Raw genomic sequence first — 22,132 nt, forward strand, 5'->3', positions numbered from 1 at the left:
TCCACTCTTCTCTTTTCGTGTCCTTTTTGTCAGCTTCTAACCCCCTCCACCCTCTCATCTCCCCTCCAGGCAGGAGATGCCAGCATAGTCTCAGGTATCCACCTGATCCAAGAAGCTCACTCCTCACCAGCATCCCTCTCCAACCCATTGTCCAGTCCAATCCATGTCTGAAGAGTTGGCTTCGGGAATGGTTCCTGTCCTGGGGCAACAGAAGGTCTGGGGGCCATGACCACTGGGGTCCTTCCAGTCTCAGTCAGACTGTTAAGTCTGGTCTTAGGACAGTTTGGGGTCTGCATCCCACTGCTCTCCTGCTCCCTCAGGGGTTCTCTGTTGTGTTCCATGTCAGGGCAGTGATCGGTTGTGGCCGGGCACCGTCTAGTTCTTCTTGTCTCAGGATGATGTAGTCGCTGGTTCATATGGCCCTTTCTGTCTCTTGGGCTCGTAATTGCCTTGTGTCCTTGGTGTTCTTCATTCTCCTTTGATTCAGGTGGGTTGAGACCAATTGATGCATCTTAGATGGCTGCTTGCTAGTGTTTAAGAACCCAGATGCCACTCTTCAAAGTGGGATGCAAAATGTTTTGTTTAATAGATTTTATTATGCCAATTGACTTAGATGTCGCCTGAAACTATGGTCCCCAGACCCCTGCCCCTGCTACGCTGTCCTTCGAAGCATTCAGTTTATTCAGGAAACTTCTTTGCTTTTGGTTTAGTCCAGTTGTGCTGACCTCCCCTGTATTGTGTGCTGTCTTTCCCTTCACCTAAAGTAGTACTTATTTACTACCTAATTAGTGAATGCCCCTCTCCCACTCTCCCTCCCTCCCCTCCTCATAACCACAAAAGAATGTTTTCTTCTCAGTTTAAACTATTTCTGAAGTTCCTATAATAGTGGTCTTATACAATATTTGTCCTTTTGCAACTGACTAATTTCACTCAGCATAATGCCTTCCAGGTTCCTCCATGTTATGAAATGTTTCACAGATTCCTCACTGTTCTTTATTGATGCATAGTATTCCATTGTGTGAATATACCATAATTTATCCACTCATCCGTTGATGGGCATCTTGGTTGCTTCCATGTTTTTACTATTGTAAACAGTGCTGCAATAAACATGGGTGTGCTTATATCTGTTTGTGTAAAGGCTCTCATTTCTCTAGGATATATTCCAAGGAATGGGATTGCTGGATTGTATGGTAGTTCTATTTCTAACTTTTTGAGGAAGCACCAACTCCATTTCCAAAGTGGTTGTACCATTTTACATTCCCACCAGCAGTGTAGAAGTGTTCCAATCTCTCCTCAGCCTCTCCAACATTTATTATTTTGTGTTTTTTGGATTAATGCCAGCCTTGTTGGAGTGAGATGAAATCTCATTGTAGTTTTGATCTGCATTTCTCTAATGGCTAATGATCGTGAACATTTCCTCATATATCTGTTAGCTACCTGAATGTCTTCTTTAGTGAAGTATTCATATCTTTTGCCCATTTTTTAATTGGGTTATTTGTCTTTTTGCAGTTGAGTTTTTGTGGTATCATGTAGATTTTAGACATCGGGCGCTGATCGGAAATGTCATAGCTAAAAACTTTTTCCCAGTCTGTAGGTAGTCTTTTTACTCCTTTGGTGAAGTCTTTGGATGAGCCTAAGTGTTTGATTTTTGGGAGCTCCCAGTTATCTAGTTTTTCTTTTACGTTCTTTATAATGTTTTCTATACTGTTTATGCCAAGTATTAGGGCTTCTAACGTTATCCCTATTTTTTCTTCCATGATCTTTATTGTTTTAGATTTTATATTTAGGTATTTGATCCATTTTGAGTTCTTTTTTGTGCATGGAGTGAGGTATGGGTCTTGTTTCATTTTTATGCAGATGGATATCCAGTTATGCCAGCGCCATTTGTTAAAAAGACTGTCTTTTCCCCATTTAACTGTTTTGGGGCCTTTGTCAAATACGTTGATGTTCTTTTTGCCATTGGTCTTGTGTCCTGCTCATTGATTGGTTCCTCAGGGTTATGGTGACATACGTATGTCAAGACACACCGTTGCACACACAGTGGTCATGTGGAACCATGGCAGTTCAGCTTCCAGCTGAGTTTGTCTATGTAGGACTTGACTGCAGGTCTAAGTGGGAGTGTGTCACGGGTGGGGGAGGGGAAAGGGGTGGCAGTGCAGTTGTGGTCTGGGATGAGGTACCTCTCAGGTGCTCTCAGATACGAAGGCTCTCGCCTCACATACCCTTTGACCCAGAGTTCTTCTCTGACCTCCGGTCTGTGAAGTCTGCAGTCGGCCTCTAGGAACATCTGCTGTGAATATGAAGAGTGAACTCTTATGATCTACAAGGAAGCCCTCCAGCCCTGCACACTGTGACTCAGAGTATGCTGAACTCCTCATCGGAGCATCTCCATTGACCTGAGCCTGTGCTTTCTTGCAGTGTGTTCATTGCTGGGTTTCCAGAGTACACCCAACCCATGATAGACCATCTGGTTGCTGTGAAGATCAGCCACTGGGATAGGTAGGTGTTGTCTTTGTTTTCTCTGATTAGCTGTATACATAAGCTTATCTGTTCAGATAAGAATTCTTATTTTTTTCCCCGAAGGAGAGATCAAACTGAGCTTATAAGCCTTGAGTATATTTTCTCATTGTGGAAACCATGGTGGCAGAGTGGTTAAGAGCTATGGCTGCCAACCAAAAGGTAGGCAGTTCGAATCCACCAGGCACTCCTTGGAAGCTCTGTGGGGTGGTTCTGTTCTGTCCTGTAGGGTCACTATGAGTTGGAATCATTGTAGATGTCATATATTAAATTAACTTTTGAGAAGTAATTAAAATCCCAGTCTCCATGCCAGACTGGTTAATGCTGTGTGCTCGGTTTTACTTCTGGAGGCCTTGGTCATGTATGTCTGGCAGCCATAAATGTGCCCACATGAGCGCTGTGTTTTGGCGTGTGGTGGGACAGTCCTTCCCAGCACACCTCAGCTCACTCAGCAGACGGCAGCTGGTCACCCAACCCTGTGCTTGGCCTGGCCGCTTGTTTTACCTTCTGAGATGGCTCATGGGAGCTAAGTAGGTCCTACTGTCTGCATAATTACAGAGCAGTTTCCAGGTGTGTTAGCATCTTGTAGGCAGTTAGATGTGTCTCTCCAGCGGAAAGGCTACGTGTGTCATCCAGAACGTAAACAAGTGTGGGTGCCACCAGCTGTTGCTACCACCTCCAGAAGGCGTAGGTGTCTCCTTGCAGGAAACTTGGTGCTGCTGTCAGTGGCATAGCAGACACGAAGCTCAGCATGGCCTGGGTGCAGGCAGTCTCTCAGGAGGCAGGATCCCATATTCAGGGTGAGTGCTACTTGCAGAAAGTTCTTCCTGATCCTCCAGGAATGTGTTTCATCTCCTCTGAGGACCAAGGCCTTGAAACTATGGCTCGTCACTGCTGCGAGGTGAAGCAGCCTGGCATCCCATGGGCGTGGAGTCCATGCAGGGCCTTCTCTGTGAAGGGGCGTCTTGGGTTGTGCCCTCGAGCTGGGCCGACCCGCCTGCCAGAGGAACTCACTGTTCGTGTCCCTGGTGGACTCTTCCAGAGAGTGGGATAAGTTTCTTAGTTAAGACATCACTGCAGATATGATACTAAAACACTCCTAATTAGGAGCAAATGAGTAACTCTGCCTATTCCACAGCTCATTAGCCAATAGGGAGCCCCGGTGGCAGAGTGGTTAAAGTAGTTGGCTGCTAACCAAAAGGTTAGTGGTTCAAACACATCAGCCACTCTGCAGGAGAAAGATGTGGCAGCCTTGCTTCCATAAAGATTTACAGCCTTGGAAACCCTATAGGGTCACTCTAAGTTGGAATCAACTTGATGACAGTGGGTATTTTTTTTTTTGGTATCAGCCAGTAAGATATTTAAAACCAAAGTTGTAAATATATAACCCATGGTGTTAGACTAAACTTTTTGGACTTACCGTTTACTTTTCTGAGACAGCAAACTAAGTAAGGCCTGCGGGCCAGTTACCTGATTTTGTACATAAAGCTTTATTGGAACACAGCCATACCTATTTGCTTACCTGTCATCTCTTTGGTTACATATTGCTTTTGCTACAACAGCAGAGTTTAGTATTGGTCACAGAGACAGTATGGCCCACGACCCTGAAGTATTTACTCTCTGGCCTTTTAAGAAGACGTTTGCTGACCCTGACATATGTAATACATGTATAGCTGTTACAGGAAGTCACTAACTGGCCGAATCATTTCAGTTTTTTTTGCCCTGTTGAGGTATCATTTACATATCATAAGGTTTACTCAGCCCAAGTGTATGATTCAATAATTTTTAGTAAATTTATAGAAGTGTGGAAACAAACAAAAAAACCCAGCAAATCCATTGCCGTTAAGTGGATGCTGACTCATAGCGACCCTGTAGTACAGAGTAGAACTGACCCACAGGGTTTCCAAGGCTGTAATCTTTATGGAAGCAGACTGCCATGTCTTTCTGCCAGGGAGTGGCAGTTTAGCACCCGAGCGCTTGTAAAGGTGACCTGTCACACCACAGCTGCGTTCCATACATTTTGATGTGCTGGTGTTTTTATTTAGGTCAATATAATTTTTATTTCTTCTTTAACCCAGGGTTTATTTAGAAATGTCTTATTTAATTTCTGAATATTTGGGATTTTCCTGTACTTCCTTTGGTTTTGAATATCTATTTCCCTGGTGATCAGAGAGCTTACTGTGCACGGTTTTTGTCTTTTTAATTCATTGAGATTTGATTTGTGACCCAACTTTTGCTCAGTTCTGGTGAATGTTCCATGTGAGCTTGAAAGTTTATTTTGCGATGACTGAGTGCAGTGTTTTATAAGTGTGTGTTAGGTCAGGTTAGGAGTCCCTGGTGGCACAAACAGTTAAGTACTTGAGTGCTAACCTAAAGGTTGGCAGTTTGAACCCACTCAGAGGTGCTTCGGAAGACAGGCCTGGCTGAAAACCCTGTGGAGCAGTTCTGCTTTGCACACCTGAGGTCACCTGGAGTAGCAGTCCACTCGATGTGGCACCTGGTAACTGGGGGGAAAAGTTCGCTGGTAGTTCCCATTGATGTTGAGTAGATTCCAACTCATAGCCAACCTATAAGACAGAGTAGAACTGCCCCATAGGGTTTCCAAGGAGTGGCTTATGGATTCAAACTGTCAACCTTTTGGTTAGCAGCCGAGCTCTTAACCACTTCACCACCAGGGTTCCTGGTTGATAGTAGAGACTGATTAATTCTACTTGCTGGTTTTCTGCCCATGTGGACAGTTGATGACTGTCATGAATACTAGTTTTCCTGTTTTCTTTTCATGAACTAAATAAAACTAGAACCATCAGGTAAAGAAACCAACAACTCTATCCCCATCCCGCAGAGTCATCCGAGAGCTGTCTGCGAAGGCACTGCAGAACTTGGCCTGGTGTGCTCCCGAGTACTGTGCCGTGCAAGGTGGGTGTGTCTGCCCCGCACCCTCACACAGGTCTTGCAGGACAGGCCTCACATGGGCCTCACGGGACAGGCCTGATGGCCATCAAACTCAAGGACGGCTGTTGCCAGCTCGCTGCACTGCCTGTGCTGCACTTACCACACTGCTTCCTGTCCTCAGGGCTGCCCATGCCAGCCCTACCATGCCTCACTGCCGCGGTGGGGCCAGGAGGCCAGGGGAGGCTGGGGTTTCCGGGCCTCAGCTCTGCCATCTTCTAAAAGAAGAATTGGGCTTGTTGTTTCTAAAGCCCCTTTAGCTTCGTGACCTAACAATGGCATGAACTCTGTGTGGTGTTTATCTACCTCCACCTTGAGTAATAATTTTGGATGGGTGAGTGGGTGAACGGGCTCAGCGTGTCCTTTTCTAGGTCGGGAGCATTTACAGGCCACTGGGTAGTGGGTGTGGCCTTTTGAGATCTTGTTCTCCAACAGGTCAGCACTGTTCCCCCATGCCAAGTGGGCGCTGTGGGCAGGGGCTGTCTGTGCTCTGTGACCTGGCTCTGATTTTGTGGCTGGTACAGGACTGGTCTTGGAGCAGCCGGGATCCCTCCGGGGGGCAGGCCTGGAGTGACCATCAGTCATTGTGCCCACCTCTCCTCTCCCCCAGGTCAGAAGGGCCCTGTGAGTCTCAGAGTGCAGCAGCAAAGGCTGAGAAGCTTTATGTCAGAAACAGAGCGGACTTTTTTTTTTCACCAAGAAATGCTCTTTAACCTTTCCCTTCTCTCTGCTTTTTTTTCTTTTTTTAAACTCTGTAGAGACTTTTACTTTTTCATGTCTTATATATCATTTTATTAGTTTTTCATAGTTTGTGTAGACTTATACTGTCTCCCATTATTATAATCCAAGACCACTAGCTCTGGCCACAGTTAGCACTCAGCCTCTGCGAGCCTGTCTCCTCGTCTGGGAGGGGTTGGTAAGCGGGGAGACTGAGTGGGTAGCACCATGCCAGCCCCAGTGGACCTTGAGGGCCACAGACATACATGGTATCAGTCCCCAAGGCCCAGGCCAGGCCTCTTGACACACGTGGTGTCAGTGCCCAAGGCCCAGGCCAGGCCACATGCCGCAAACGAAAGATCTGGGGCCCAGGGATCTCTTCCTGTTCCCTGTCTCTTCTCACCCTGTGTCTGAGACCAAGCAGTGTGGGCAACATCAGAAGCCCCCGGAGAGGCTGCTGTCCCTGATGGCTCACACTGCCACTCCTCAAGGCTTGCCAGGCTACTCGCGGCCCGAGGGCCCTCCCAGGCTGGGAAGGTCTGGATGTCAAAGACATTCTGCAGAGATCCTGACCATGGATAAGTTTCCTCAGTGGGAGTGTTTTCCCAGGCTACAGATAACATCCCACAGTGGGCGAGTTTTCCTAGACCACGGAAAACTTCCCTTGGTGGGTGAGTTTTCCTAGACCACGAATAGCTTCCCTCAGTGGACAAGTTTTCCTAGACCACAGATAACATCCCACGGGGCGGGGGGGGGGGAGGTTTCCCAGACTACGGATAACATTCCATGGGGGTGGGTTTTCCCAGACCACAGATAACATCCCATGGGGGTGTTTTCCTAGACTACAGATAACATCCCACAGGGCGTGGGTTTTCCCAGACCACAGATAACATCCCATGGGGGTGTTTTCCTAGACTACAGATAACATCCCACAGGGCGTGGGTTTTCCCAGACCACAGATAACATCCCATGGGAGTGAGTTTTCCCAGACCACGAATAACTTCCCTCAGTGGACAAGTTTTCCCAGACTGCGGATAACAAACATTCCTTGGTGGGCGAGTGTCCCCAGACCATGGATGACTTCCATTGGTGGGTGAATTTTCCCAGACCATGAATAAGTTCCCTCAGTGGGCATGTTTTCCCATACCACAGATAACTTCCCTCAGTGGCACGTTTTCTCAGACCACAGATAACTTCCCACGGTGGGTGCGTTTTCCCATTTTGGTGCCCATATCTGCGTCTGTGACACACATTCTCCAGGTGCACTCATGCACTGTGCCCTCCTCTTCCTGCCTGTCTTTTGCAGTTTTCCCAAAACTGCTGTCCTTGACGCAGAGTCCCGACCTGCACACGCGCCATGGGGCGATCCTTGCCTGCGGGGAGGTCACCTGTGCGTTACAAAGACTTGCGGCCCAGGACGGCAGGTGAGGGCACAGGCCTTCATTCATGGTCTGCTGGTAAGGCTGTTCTGCCCCTCTGCAGCCCTCGTGGTATAACTACATGACCTCATGTGGGAACAGCTCATCCCTTTTAATTTCTGTTTATTTGTACCAGTGTTGAAAAGTCTTTAAGTCTCACATTTTCTTTGATGAGGTGGGTGAGTCACGGCTCTCCTCAGGTGAGTCTCATCCTGTTGCTGGAACCCCCTGTGGTCAGAATGCAGCGTTCTCTGCCCTTGGCTACTGCCTTCAGGTGTAGCCTGACCAGCACCACCTAACGCTGTGACCTGGCCCTTGGTCCAGCACCTGCTACTCGCTAGGTGAGCCGGAATTGACTCGGCGGCAGTGGGTTTCTTGGGTTTGACTTAGATTTTAAAAGCAAAGACACTTTTCAGAGATAATATCAAGTAATACACAGGTTCAGTAGTCTTGATTAACTTGTAATAATTTAAGAAACCAGGGCACATAAGTTGAAAACCATTCCCACCCAGAGTCTCCCAGCTGGCTGCGTCCCTGAGTCCTGATGCTGCACTGGACGTGGTTCTTCCAGGACACTCCGCACCTGACCATGCAGCTCCGGTGCTGACACTTAGAAGTGGCTGCTGGATTCCCTTGGTTTTCTTTCCATCTGACTTTTCTCTAAAACTCACACCTGGGGGCATGTCTCTAACCAGCTCTTGATCTCCAGTTTGAGAAAGGTATATTTTAGGTCAAGGCATGATGCTCAGCAGCCCCGGTGACACAGGCATCACCAGTGTCAATGCCAAGCAGTTCATCCCTCCAGGCCCAGCCCTCGAGCTGCCTGTGCGTCCCAATGCTGGGGCCTAGCCCTGTGCACTGGTAAACAGTTTGCAGCTAACAGAAGAGAATTCTAGAAATTTGTATCATGGTGGGAGCATAGCCTCTGGGGCCAGACCATTTGGGCTCACAGCCAGACCCTGCCCTTTTGTGACTATGCAACGCTTTCCTTCGTCTCCTGGAGCTCTGGGCACTGAGAAGTGACCAGTGACAACATGTGGTCCACAAGTCCCAGATCTGTGTGTCCCCTAGTCCTGCCTCTGCCGAGGGAGTGAATGCAGACGACATGCGTGTCCCGCATACAGAGCGAATGCAGGCGGCATGCATATTCTCTGCACGCAGGAAGTGAATGCAGACACGCATGTCCCTCACACAGAGGAAGTGAATGCAGATGACATGCGTGTCCCACACAGAGGGAGTGAATGAAGACGACACGCGTGTCCCGCACACGGAGGAAGCAAATGCAGATGACACACATGTCCTGCACACAGAGGGAGTGAATGCAGATGACATGTGTGTCCCACACACGGAGTGAATGCAGATGACACACATGTCCCACACACAGAAGCGTGAATCCAGACAACACGCATATCTCGCACACAGAGGGAGTAAATGCAGACAACGTGCGTTCCTGCATACAGAGGGTGTGAATGCAGACAACACACTTATCTCGCACACAGAGGGAATGAATGCAGACGACATGCGTGTTCTCTGCACACAGAGTGAATGCAGACGACATGCGTGTCCCGCACACAGAGGGTGTGAATGGAGACATGCATGTTCCCTGCCCACAGAGGGAGTGAATGAAGATGAAATGCATGTTCCCTGTACACAGGGAGTAAATGGAGATGAAATGCGTGTCCTGCACACGGAGTGAATGGAGACGACACACGTTCCCTGCACACAGAGGGAGTGAATAGAGACGACATGCGTGTTCCCCGCACACAGAGAGTGAATAGAGATGACACGCATGTTCCCTGCACACAGGGAGTGAATGGAGATGACATGCATGTTCCCTGCACACAGAGTGAATGGAGACGATGTGCGTGTTCCCTGCACACAGAGGGAATGAATGGAGACAACATGCACGTCCCTTGCACACGGAGTGAACAGAGATGACGTGTATATTCCCTGCACACAGGGAGTGAATGGAGACAACACATGTGTTCCTTGCACACAGGAAGTGGATGGAGATGACACACATGTCCTGCACACAGGGAGTGAATGGGGACGACACGTGTTCCTTGCACACGGAGTGAATAGAGATGATGCATGTTCCCTGCACACGAGGGGTGAATGGAGACAATGTGCATGTCCTTTGCACACAGGGAGTGAATGGAGACAGCATGCGTGTCCTGTACACAGGGAGTGAATCAAGATGACATGCATGTCCAGCACACAGGGTGAATGCAGATGACGTGTGTCCTGCATGCAGGGAATGAGTGGAGATTACACGTGTGTTCCCTGCAGAGTGGATGAATGGAGACGACATGTATGTGCTGCACACGGATTGAATACAGATGACGTGTGTTCCCTGCAGAGGGAGTGAATGGAGATGACGTGTGTCCCCTGCACACAGGGATTGAATACGGACGACACGCGTGTCCCTCTGCCCTACCAATGCAGAGGAAATGCTCAGGAGTGTCACTGCACCTTCTCGAGGCACATGTGCAAATCGGTGTTTCTCAAACCTGTCCAGTCAGGCCCTGCAGTCCCTGTAGCCTTATGGGAGTGCAGACCCCAGGCCACTCTGGAGGCTGGTGCAGTTGTGGGGCCACCCTTTGCGATGCTGTTGCATTCCCTAGGAGTTGGCCCAAGGCTGCGCCAGGCCGTGGCCTGCCTCTTCCTGCATACCTCCTGACACCTCTGGCAAGTTTCTTGTTCCTGTTTTGTGGCTGAAGTGCAGAGAGTAAGGCTGGCCCCATACACATGGAGCCCTGGGCTTGTGGTCCTGGCAGTGGCTCTGCAGGATGGGGTACCATCCATGTTGTCAGCGTGTGAGATGCGTGGTGATGCAGGCGAGCAGTGGTGCAGGGCGTCCCCATGCAGCTGTCCAGCAGGGCCTCCTCCCCAAGCTCAGGAGGTCCCACGGGAAGGACAGCCACATAAATGAAATGGAGGGACCGGAAAGACAGACACTGAGAGTGAGGAGCTGACTTCAGGAGGCTCAGGCCTGAAGCATCGTATGAAATTCTTCCAGGAGTTAATGAATCTGTGACTTATTTTTAGAGGAACTAACAGACTTATCAAAGGCACTTCATCTGTCTGTCTACTCACTTATCTATCCGTCCATCCATCTGTTGTAGTCATCATAATGTGGAATTGATGTAAATGGATTGCTTTTCTCCAGACACCTGGGTCCCTTCTTCCTCTATGACTTGTACTCTCCAGACACCTGGGTCCCTTCCTTCTCTATGACTTGTACTCTCCAGACACCTGGGTCCCTTCCTTCTCTGTGACTCATGTTCTCCAGAGCCGTCTAGGCATATGGATTTGTAACCTAACTCATTAGTGAGATAGTTGATTGTAGCAACTGAGTGAGCAAAGCCACTGAGGGCCTTCATGTTGTGGGACTGTCTATTCCCAGGTGACACAATCTTATATATAAAAAATTCTGAAGAATCCACAAAAAAAGATTAGAGCTGATAAAAAAGTTGACCAAAGTTGCAAGATATAAGATCAACACACAAAAATCAGCTCTTTGTCTAGACACGTGCATTGAACAATCTGAAAAGGTAATTAAGAAAATAATCTTACTTGTAATAGCATCAAAAAGAATAAAATATTTAAGAATGATTTTAACCAAGCAGGTGCAAGATTTAAGGCCAAAAACTGTAAAACATTGTGAAATAAGAAGAACTAAATAAACAGATGTTGTATGTTCATGGGTTAGAGGATGTCGTATTCAAATGGCAGTACTCCAGTGATCTACAGAATTGTTGAAATCCCTATAAAAAGCCCAATAGCCTCTTGGGCAGAAACTGAAAAGCTTAATTCTAAAATTCATGGGTAATTGCAAGAGATCCCAAATAGCCAAGACAATTTTAAAAGGAAGAACAAAGTTGGAGGACTCATACTTAACAATTCCAAAACTTAGCACAAAGCTACAAATCAAAACAGTGTGGCACTGGTATAAGAATAGGCATATAGACCAGTGGAACAGATTTGAGAATCCAGAAATAAAACCATACGTCTCTGGTCAATTGATTTTTGACAAGAGTGCCAAGACCATTTAATGGGGAAAGAAAAATATCTTCAGAAAATGATGCTGGGACAGCTGGGTATCCACCTGCAAAAGAATGAAGTCAGGCCCTACCTCACACCATGTATGAAAGTTAAACAAATCAACACCTGAATAGAAGAGCTGAAACCCTTAGAAGAAAACAAAGGGTAAGTCATCATGATTTGTCGGTGGATTTGGAGATGGCTTCTTAGATACGACACCAAAAACACAGGCAACAAAAGAAAAAAAAAGAGGTAAGTTGGATTTAATCAAAACTAAAAACTTTTGTGCATCAAAGGACACCATCAAGAGAGTGAAAGGACAACCCACAGAATGGGAGAAAATGTTTACAAATCATGTATCTGGTAAAGATGTCCACAATATATAAAGAACACTTACAGTTCAACAACAAAAAGACAACCCATTAAAAAAAAAAAAGACAAAGGTTTTGAACAGACATGTCTCCAAAGAAGACATATAAATGGCCAACAAACACATGAAAAGATACCCATTGTCGACAGTCATTAGGGAAATGCAAATCAAAGCCACAATGAGATACCACTTCACACTCACTAGCATGGTTATTATCAAACAAAAACAGAAAATAGCAAGTGTTGACAAGGATGTGGTAATATTGGAGCACTTGTGCATCGCTGATGGGAACATAAAATGCTGTGGAAAACAGTCTGGCTGTTCCTCAAAATATTAAACATAGAACTACCATGTGACCCAGCAATCCCACTTCTAGGTATATACCTAAAAGAATTGAAAACATATGTCCACATAAAAATTATATGTCAGTGTTCATTGCAGCATTATTCATAATAGTCAAAGGTAGAAACCCAGTATCATCAAGAGGTGAATGGATAAACAAAATGTGGTCTATCCATGTTGTCGTCAGGTGCTGCTGAGTCGATTCCTACTCACAGTGACCCCATGTGACAGAGGGTTCTAGGCTGTGATCTTTACAGGAGCAGATCACCAGGTCTTTTCTCTCATGGAGCCTCTGGGTGGATTTGAACCGCCAGCCTTTTCGGTTAGCAGCCGAGCACTTAATTGTTACGCCAGCTGGGCTTCTTGTATTCATACAAGGGAATGTCATGCAGCCATAAAAAAGAATGAGGCACTGATCCATCCTCCCATGTGGATGAGCCTGGAGGACGTGATGCAAAGGAGGCCCGCTGTGAGAGTGGGCCTGCTGTACACCCTCAGCTGGCGGGAACAGCGTCTCTTCTGTGAGGTTGTGCCTTGCCATCAGCTCTGATGAGGGTGTCGGCTTCTGCTCACGCTCACAGGACTGTGACTCTGGCCTCACAAACAGGTTGCCTGAGTAGAAGCTGTCAGAGAGCGTCTTCAAGTCCCCTACTCCCAGCCCCCCGGCCCCCACCCACACTCCCTCCGCCCTGATCGGCAATCAGAAATGAGCAAGTGCAGCCACAGGGTGTACAGAGTCTGTCTTTTTAATGGGGACTAGGGATTTGAGTACTTTGTGCAAACAACCTCAGATGCTGTCTGTCATTTGGAATTCTGCAGGTCTGTCACAGACTACCTGGACGAGAAGGCCATGGAGGGGCTGAAGCAGATTCACCAGCAGGTTTGTACGTATGGCTTAGGCCGATGTTGTAATTCAGCTATTCTGGGTATGATTTTCAGCAACCTTGGCCTTGTTACTACAGGAAAAAAGGCTTTCTTTTAGAGCACAAATAGCAACTTTCAGGCCTTTATGTAGTGCTCCAGCGGGGACTGTGCAGCTCTGAGCTTATTCTTTTCTTTCTCTAACTTTATCCAGTGAAAGTAGGAACAACCAGCTAGCGTCATTAAACTCGCCAGTTTGACCAAAAATGTTTGAAGGTATCAAATACAGTGTCACGCAGTGCCTTGTCTCTCACGAGGATTTGATGAAGATGATCCAGGGGTGGTGATATTTTGCACATCTCTATTGCCACATCATGTCATGGATTATAAGTGCCCTCTTTACTACTACAAAGAGTCATCAGTGCCTTTAAGTCTTGCTAGACTTGAGAACCAAGTCAGAAAACTCATCCTTAAGATTTTGTTCCTCTGGAACCATTCTCGGTACCAAAATGTCTTAGTTGGGTTTTCTAGAAGAGCAAAGCCAGTGAGACATATGTATATAGAGAGAGAGAGAGAAAGAGAGAGGGAGAGATTTACTTCAAGGAAATGGCTTACACAATCATGGGGACTGGCAGGCTGGAAACCTCTGTTAGCTCACGAGATTGCAGGAGCTGGCGAGCACAAAATCTGCAGGTCAGGCAGCAGGCCAAAGACTTCTGCAAACTTATGTCCTGAGATCCCGAGGTCAGGTGATGCGAAGAGAGCAAGCCCTGTCAGAATATCCGTTTATATTCTGGAGGCAGACCACACTCCCAGAGACACTCTAATTTCAGCTGACTGGCTGATCACATCAGATCACATCGTGAAAGGTAATTACGTTTACAACACATCACCTCGTATCACAACCATCACCATTACGTCATCCCGTCATATCACATTACCATCCCACCATCCCACCACCATCACCATCCCATTAGCCCATCTCATCCTTCCGTCGCATCATCCCATCATCATCATTCCACCACATCAACCAACCACGTCAATCCACCATGTCAACCTACCATGCCATCCCACCACGCCACCCCATCCTACCACATCAGTCCCCCATGCCATCCCACCACATCAATCCACCGTGTCAGCCCATCACACCATCCCACCACGTCATCGTACCACGTCAGTCCACCATATCAACCCACCATGCCATCCCACCACATCAATCCATGACGTTGACTCACCATACCATCCCACCATGCCACCCCACCATGCCATCCTGCCACGTCAATCCACCACATCATCCCATCACGCCATCCCACCATGTCAGTCCACCACTGTCACATCATCCAGCCAGTATCTGGCCAAACCAGAGAGACTCATAGCTGAGCCAAGTTGACACATAAAATCAACCATGACATGCTGCATAGACTTGATGTGAGTTTAATGGAGCTAAACATTCTATAAAATTTGGTACGTTATGGTATTATGGTATTGTGAATTGCTTCTACGTACTTCTGAATAAAAAGCATGATCACAGCCCCCATTGGCTGCGTTGGTGTTCTGCCTAAGCGGCCAGGTAGGAGACTGGTAGGAATCATGCCCTGGTCAGGTGGCAGGTCCCATCTGGCTCTTCTCACAGGCTGTGTGGCCCTCCCTGCCCCTCTCGCACCTTGTGTTTACATCTGTGTGAGGGAAGTGTGATGCTCTCCCTGCCGGTCCCAGCCAGGGCTGTTGACATGGCCACATGAGCTCATGGACTCACACATGTGGAGAGCTCACCACTGCGCCAGACAGGTCTGCCCTCAGGGCCTCTGGTCAGCCCTCCAGGCTGGCCCTGTTCTCTTGTTCTCGTTTTGGTACTTACTGATAGTATGTGGGAGCCCTGGTGGCATAGTGGTTAAGAGCTATGGCTGCAAACTAAAACGCTGGCAGTTGAAATCCACCAGCTGTTCCTTGGAAACCCTGTGGGGCAGTTCTGCTCTGTCCTATAGGGTTGCTATGAGTCAGAATCAACTCAGTGTCATATTTTGTTATTTAAAAAATAAAAATTATTCAAATAACTGACTGTCTATTATTTATTTTTAGCTCTATGATCATCAGTTATACAGGTAAGCTTTACAAAACTGATGTTCTTGTGTTTTGTGTCTTACTGACAAAAAAAAAATGTAGTCAGTACAAGGTGGACTAGTCTGTTAATCCTTGTGAGTAGCTGTGTGATATGGCTTGTCTCTGAGCCATCTTGACAGTTGCTTTCCTGCATTTATCTCAGTAGGCATCAGTCAGTTCCATACTCAGATGACGTGAAAGGTCTGAGTTGGTGTCTTAAGCTTTATTGAGTTCTGTCGACATACATGATAAGGTTTGCTCATTTCGAGTGTACAGATTGATGAGTTCTGTTGTCTGCCTACAGTTGTGTAGCCTTTGCCACAGCCCCCATATTGGAGCTCTCCTGTCACCCTCGAGTTCCCCTCTGCTTTTTGATTTGCATCCCTGATGACCATGATGCCGACTACCCTTTCTTGTGCTGATTGGCCCTTCCTCTGTCCTCTTTGGCGAGGCACCTGTTCAGGTCTTCTGCCTGCTTAACAGCATCATGCTGTCTGTCTCCTTACTGAGCCACCGTCCTTTATGCACTCGACGTGAGCCCTTTGTCCACACGTGATGTGTGGTTTCCTCTCAGTCTGTGCCTTCCTCTTCACTGAGCTTAGTGCCTTTAGTGTAACTTGTGGGGAGTGGCCCTCACTGTTCTCTTTCACTTCTGGCATTTTTAGATTTTACAACCCTCCGGTTTGACTGAAAGCCCCAGTGCTGCCCACAGGCTTCCCTGGCCCTCTCCATCCAGGGGCTCATTCCTGTCTGGGATTCCCTCCCTATGCTGGCCTGGAGACACTTGGTGGGCCCTCCTCTCAAGGTTGCAGCCTGCACTCTGCTGTCAAGGTTGCAAACCCTTGCTTCGTGGTTCTCCCTAGCATTCGGGTGTCCAGGGCATGGTTATTTTTATCCTTTTAGCAGCTATGACCCCTCCTGTCCTAGCTCCTGACCTCGGCACACGTGCAAGCAAGGCATCGGAGCAGACGGGAGCGGCGCTCCAGTGGCTCTGCACGTGGTCTGCTTGGACAGTGGCATCTTTCTGGTCTGCACGTGGTCTTTTCGGACAGTGGCAGCTTTCTGGTCTGCACGTGGTCTGCTTGGACAGTGGCGCTCCTGTGGCTCTGCACATGGTCTGCTTGGACATTGACATCTTTCTGGTGCTTGGATTAGTCTGGTCTTTAAAACATGACAGCGTCGGGCAGAATTGGCTCTATGTGATAATGTGATGCGGTTAATGCCAGTGAAGTTATCGTGACCAGTGAAAACTGGAAATCAGAGCAATCCCAGTTATGAGCAGGAAGGATCAGGAAAATGGTTATATCACTTTTTTTTACATTTCTTTTCACAAAAAGCAGTTCATACCTTTAGTAGTAAATTCAGTTAACCAACATTTTAATAGTTTTTGGAGCTGGAGGTCACATGTTGCTTGATGAGGCTATTTTGTCTTGTTTTGTGTAAGAAGACGGTCTAACCCTGAATGTTTTTATTAATTTTTTTATAGGGGTCTAGGAGGAGAACTCATGAGACAAGCAGGTAGGTCTGGTAGACGGAGGCTGCAAATTATGGGATTAAATCCTTTATTTCAAATATCAAGGAAGGAAAAAAACATTGAAGGCATTTACTTCGTTTTTTTGACCCTTTTAAAGCTTCCTGGGAATGTGTCCTTTTGCAGAACAAATCCTGTGATTTTCTCCAGAGTTAGGCTGAGCGTATGCCTGGCTGGAGCATTTCAACCCCACCCTGTGCTTCGCTCCTGTTTCTTTAAACTCCAAGTCTCTGACTTTCCCTTCTTGTGTGTGTTGACCTGTTTTAGCGGCCACAGGGCTGGCTTGCTGGTGGGCCCGGCAGGGTGGGATGCAGCTCAGGCTTTCTAGCACTCTGTTTTCCTCGTCGACACGATGTTTAAATTAAGTGTAATTTAATTCTAACTTCTCAGATTATGTGTGTTAGGAGGGAGCCCAAATGATGTTAGCATAGCACATTTCTAGACTTTTGAAGCTGGTCCAGCTAACCAACGTGAAGACCCAGTACCCACGCACTGGTCTGGTACCATCTATCAAGTGTCCAGGGTCCCTGGGTGGGACAAACAGTTTGCACTTGACTACTAACTGAGAGTTTGGCAGTTCAAACCCATTCAGCAGTGCCATGGAAGGAAGGCCTGGCAACCTACATCCATAAAGATTGTTGTTACTAGTTGTCATGGAGTCAATTCTGACTCATGGTGACCCCACGTGTTACAGAATAGAACTGCTCCATAGGGTTTTCTTGGCTGTAATCTTAACAGAAGCAGATTGCCAGACCTTTCTTCTGCAGTACAACATGGGTTCGAGTCTCCAACCTTTAGGTTAGTAGTGGAGTTAGTAGACCGTTTGCGCCGTCCAGGGACCTTCCCATAAAGATTACAGCCAGGGAAACCGTACGAGCAGTTCTCCTCTAACGCATGGGGTTGCCATGAGTCGAGAATTGGCCTGATGGCAACAGGTTTGTTTTTTTTAGTTTTTATCAGATGCCCAGGAGTCCCTGGGTGGTGTAGATGGCTAAGCGTTTGACTACCAGATGAAAGGTTGGAGGCTCAAAGCCACCCAGAGGTGCCTCAGAAGAAAGGCCTGGTGATCTTCTTCCAAAATGCAGCCACTGTGAAAACCCTGTGGAGCACAGATCTGTTCTGACACATGAGGCTGCCATGAGCCAGGTCAGCTCGACAGCAGCTGGTTGGTTTATCAGGTGCCCTCCCTCAGCCTGGCCACAGCCGGGAGGCGGGTGAGGGTGGAGGCAGGTGGGCGAGGTGTGGCTCCTTGGAGAGACCCTTGCCCCTGAATCGGGTTACCATGGAGTGCCGGGGCCAGGGCCACAGGAGGTGTTGGTCTGTTGGGGTATGGGAGACCACCAGGGATAGGTCAGCCACGTGGCACCCTTTTGCTGCGATTCCTTCGGTACTTACGGAGGAGGGCGGCACTAGACCCTAGTGTGTAATGTCCACATCTCCTACCCCTACGCGGGGTGCCTTGCCAGTGCAGTGGTGTCTTGCGGGGATGGCCCTTTGACACAGCAAGTGTCAGCGGAGTGTCCTTACGCATTTGGCAAACGTAGTTGGAAAATAAGCTCTAGACGTGTGAACTGGTTTCTGTCAGCTGACACACGGGACGGCGAACATGCCAGTTCTGCAGCCGACACCTTTGGTCATGGTCAGCTTTCTGAATGTGGACGTGGTCAGTGCCTGCAAAGGCCTGAGTGCAGGCTGCAGGGTGGTTCCTCGCCAAATGGCTGATGCTGGGCCATGTTTGTGGACGTTCTCCAGGCTGGGGGCTAGGGGGATGTGGCTCAGGGTGAGCTGATGCTGGGCCGTGTTTGTGGACGTTCTCCAGGCTGGGGGCTAGGGGGATGTGGCTCAGGGTGAGCTGATGCTGGGCCGTGTTTGTGGACGTTCTCCAGGCTGGGGGCTAGGGGGATGTGGCTCAGGGTGAGCTGATGCTGGGCCGTGTTTGTGGACGGTCTCCGTGCTGGGGGCTTGGGGGACATGGCTCGGGGAGGGTGGGCTGATGCTGGCCCGTGTTTGTGGACGGTCTCCAGGCTGGAGGCTTGGGGGATGTGGCTTGGGGAGGGTGGGCAGCTGCCCCAGGGTGGGTGGACTGGCCCTTGCTTTCTGAAATGAAAAAAACATTCCTAATTCCTGCAGCTACTGAGGACAGCTGCTGATGTTTTGGGGTTCCTTCAGGCTAATTTGTCTTACACATTTAGGTTTCTGACATCAAGATTTTGTTTTCTTTTTTACTCAGTGTATCATTAATCGCTTTCCATGCCAATTAGATCAGCTTCTTTTGCTTTTTATTGGCTAATGGAATGCCGTTATTTAGATGTGTTGAAATTTATTGAACCAGTTTTTATTGTGGATCCTGTAGGTGTTGCCAGCCTGCATTCCAATCAGAATTGTGATGAAGTTAAAGCAAAAAAAAAAAGCGTTTGGGTGGGAGTGACTGGCAGAAAGAGTGTGTGTCTCTTCAGGGGCACTGCTGCTGGGCTGGCCTCCGTGGAGCCCTGCATGTTCCCCCAGTGGTGGTGTGTGGTGGCCGCTTCTTTCCCTGCAACACAGGCACTTGAGATATGTGGGTTTGCCACTGTGACAGGGACCAGGAGTAGGACTGTGCTCCTTTTTTTCTCTGTTGAGGCTGTAAGGACTCAGGCAAGGTGGCCTTTCCCAGCATCCTTGTTTGTCTGCTGCGCCCAATACTCCTGCCAATGGCTGTGAATTACAGACCTGCTTTGTTTGGTTCAAGATTAAACCCACCTAGCTGCTATCTGGGTTTTTGGTACTTTCATGCACCTCAGATTATTGGGTGTTTTTCCCTGAAAGGTAGCTGTGGTTTGTGGTCTGTTGGGGGGCTATCACAAGATAGTCTCTGTCCCCCTACCACCTGCCCCACTCTGCCCTCTGCTGTCTCTCTGGCCTGTGGGCTTACAGTTCTGCTCATCAGTAGACCCCCAGCCCTGGGCCAGTAGAGGAAGGAGGGGAAAGAAGGGAGCCCAGGATGGTTATGTACCCTCTGCCCCCCGGCAGGGTAGACTCCCCGCCCCATGTTGCTCTCTTGGCAGGTGGCCCCTTCCCCACACCCCTCTCCGTCTCTCCATCTTGCTCTCTCCTCCAGGCCCTGGGCAGTTGCAGGCACCCCTGCTGCAGTCCAAAGGAGACCCTGTGACCTCAGTGGCCTCCCTGCATCCACCACCTTCGGTGAGTTCTTCTGCCGTGAGTGGCAAGATGGAGAACGCATAAACATCAATATCCTAGGCATGAGTGAGCTGAAATGAGCTGGTACTGACTGTTTTGAATCTGACAATCATATGGTCTACTGTGGCAGGAATGACAACTTGAAGAGGAATGTTGCATTCACTGTCAGAAAAGAACATTTCAAGATTTATCCTGAAGTACAGCGCTGCCAGTGATAGGATAATATCCACATGCTTGCAAGGAAGACCAGTTAATCCAACCATTATTCAAAATTACGTGCCAACCACTAATGCCAAATATGAAGAAATTGAAGATTTTTACCAACTTCTGTAGTCAGAAATTGATTGAACATGCAATCAGGATGCCTTGGTAATTACTGGTGATTGGAATGTTTAAGTTGGAAACGAAGAAGGATTGGTAGTTGGAAAATACAGCCTCGGTGATGGAAACGATGCTGGAGATCACATGATGGAATTTTGCAAGACCAATGACTTCTTCATTGCAAATAACCTTTTTTCACCAACATAAATGGTGACTGTACACATGGACCTCACTAGATGGAATACACAGGAGTCAAATCGGCTATGTCTGTGGAAAGAGATGATAGAAAAGCTCAATATCAGTCAGAACGAGGCCAGAGGCCGACTGGATCAGACCATCAGTTACTCACGTGCAAGTTCTAGTTGAAACTGAAGAAAATTAGAAGTTGATGAGAGCCAAAGTATGACCTTGAGTATATCCCACCTGAATTTAGAGACCATCTCAAGAATAGATTTGATGCGTTGAACACTAATGACGGAAGACTGGATGAGTTGTGGAATGACATCAAGGACATCATACGTGAAGAAAGCAAGAGGTCATTAAAAGGAAGGAGAGAAAGGAAAGAAATGAATGTCAGAAGGGACTCTGAAACTTGCTCCTGAATGTTGAGTAGCTAAAGCGAAAGGAAGAAACAAAGTCAAAGAGCTGAACGGAAGATTTTAAAGTGTGGCTGAAGAAGACAAAATAAAGTATTATAATGACATGTGCAAAGACCTGGAGATAGAAAACCAAAAGGGAAGAACACGCTCAGCATTTCTTAAGCTGAAAGAAGTGAAGAAAAGATTCAAGCCTTGAGTTGCAATATTGAAGAATTCTACGGGGAACATATTAAATGACACAGGAAGCATCAAGAGAAGATGGAAGGAATACACAGAGTCACTGTGCCAAAAAGAATTTGTCAGTGTTCAACCATTTTAGGAGGTAACGTGATCAGGAACTGATGGCACTGAAGGAAGAAGTCCAAGCTGCACTGAAGGAGACAAGACTGAAAGCTCTTTGAACGTGAGAACTCAAGTAGATTCATGGGCTGCACGTGGGTGAAAATACCATTGTAAAGTGCCAGTGATCATCTTCTGATTCAATCAGAACTCTTGTGTGCCTCTGTACCCATTGGTAATACGGATATGTCAATTAAATGCTGTCATCAAGAAGGTCACATATACTCCAGAGAGGCACCTAGTCAAGCTGCAGGTTTCTTTGGGAGGTCCTTTCACATCACCTGGCAGCGATTGCTCAAGACTTAGGAGTCTTCCCCACCCTTTTGTTCACATATCGGATAACAGGTTGGCATTGACTACAAATCTTCACACAAGTTTGTATGTGCCATAGGAGAATAAGGTTGATAGTGTTGTGAATATCCTCAGTTTAGCCCTTATCAGATCAGTTTATTTAAAGTTGCTTCATGGAGCAGAACTGCACCTCTTTGCCCAGTTGTGAGGGGGCAGGTCTTCCTCTTCATCTCTTTCTTAGACTCCTTTTGCTGATTGTGAAGACTTGCATTTCTAAGGGTAGGGTCTGAGACTTCACTGCTTAGAATTATTAGGTCAGAAGTCTGCAGAGCTCAGCTTTACTAGGAGAGTTGGAGGAAGGAGCATTATTGGCTAGGATGGGCTGGGTTATACTATTAAAACAATCCCACAATTTCAGTGCCTTACAAAAACCACGTTTTTTACCTGCTCACTCCACAATGCATCACGGCTTGGCTGGAGTGAAGGGGCACTGCCATTCCCCATGTATCAGCCAGAGGGTGGGGACACTGCGATCCCACATTGTCCTCACTGAGGA

At 47.7% G+C, this 22,132-nt stretch overlaps 1 protein-coding gene across 2 annotated transcripts in view; it reads left to right on the forward strand.

Annotated features, from left to right (window-relative positions):
* TBCD (tubulin folding cofactor D) overlaps window positions 1–22,132 on the forward strand; it is a 176,107-nt gene that overhangs the window by 122,380 nt on the left and 31,595 nt on the right. For both annotated transcript variants that reach the window (XM_049859168.1, XM_049859170.1), the window contains exons 19-24: window positions 2,419–2,499; window positions 5,360–5,433; window positions 7,490–7,607; window positions 13,177–13,237; window positions 15,298–15,320; window positions 16,805–16,836. In XM_049859168.1, the coding sequence (XP_049715125.1) occupies window positions 2,419–2,499; window positions 5,360–5,433; window positions 7,490–7,607; window positions 13,177–13,237; window positions 15,298–15,320; window positions 16,805–16,836 (389 nt within the window). The remainder of the gene's footprint in view (window positions 1–2,418; window positions 2,500–5,359; window positions 5,434–7,489; window positions 7,608–13,176; window positions 13,238–15,297; window positions 15,321–16,804; window positions 16,837–22,132) is intronic.

This window comes from Elephas maximus, chromosome 19, assembly GCF_024166365.1.
Source record: "Elephas maximus indicus isolate mEleMax1 chromosome 19, mEleMax1 primary haplotype, whole genome shotgun sequence".
NCBI lineage: Eukaryota > Metazoa > Chordata > Mammalia > Proboscidea > Elephantidae > Elephas > Elephas maximus.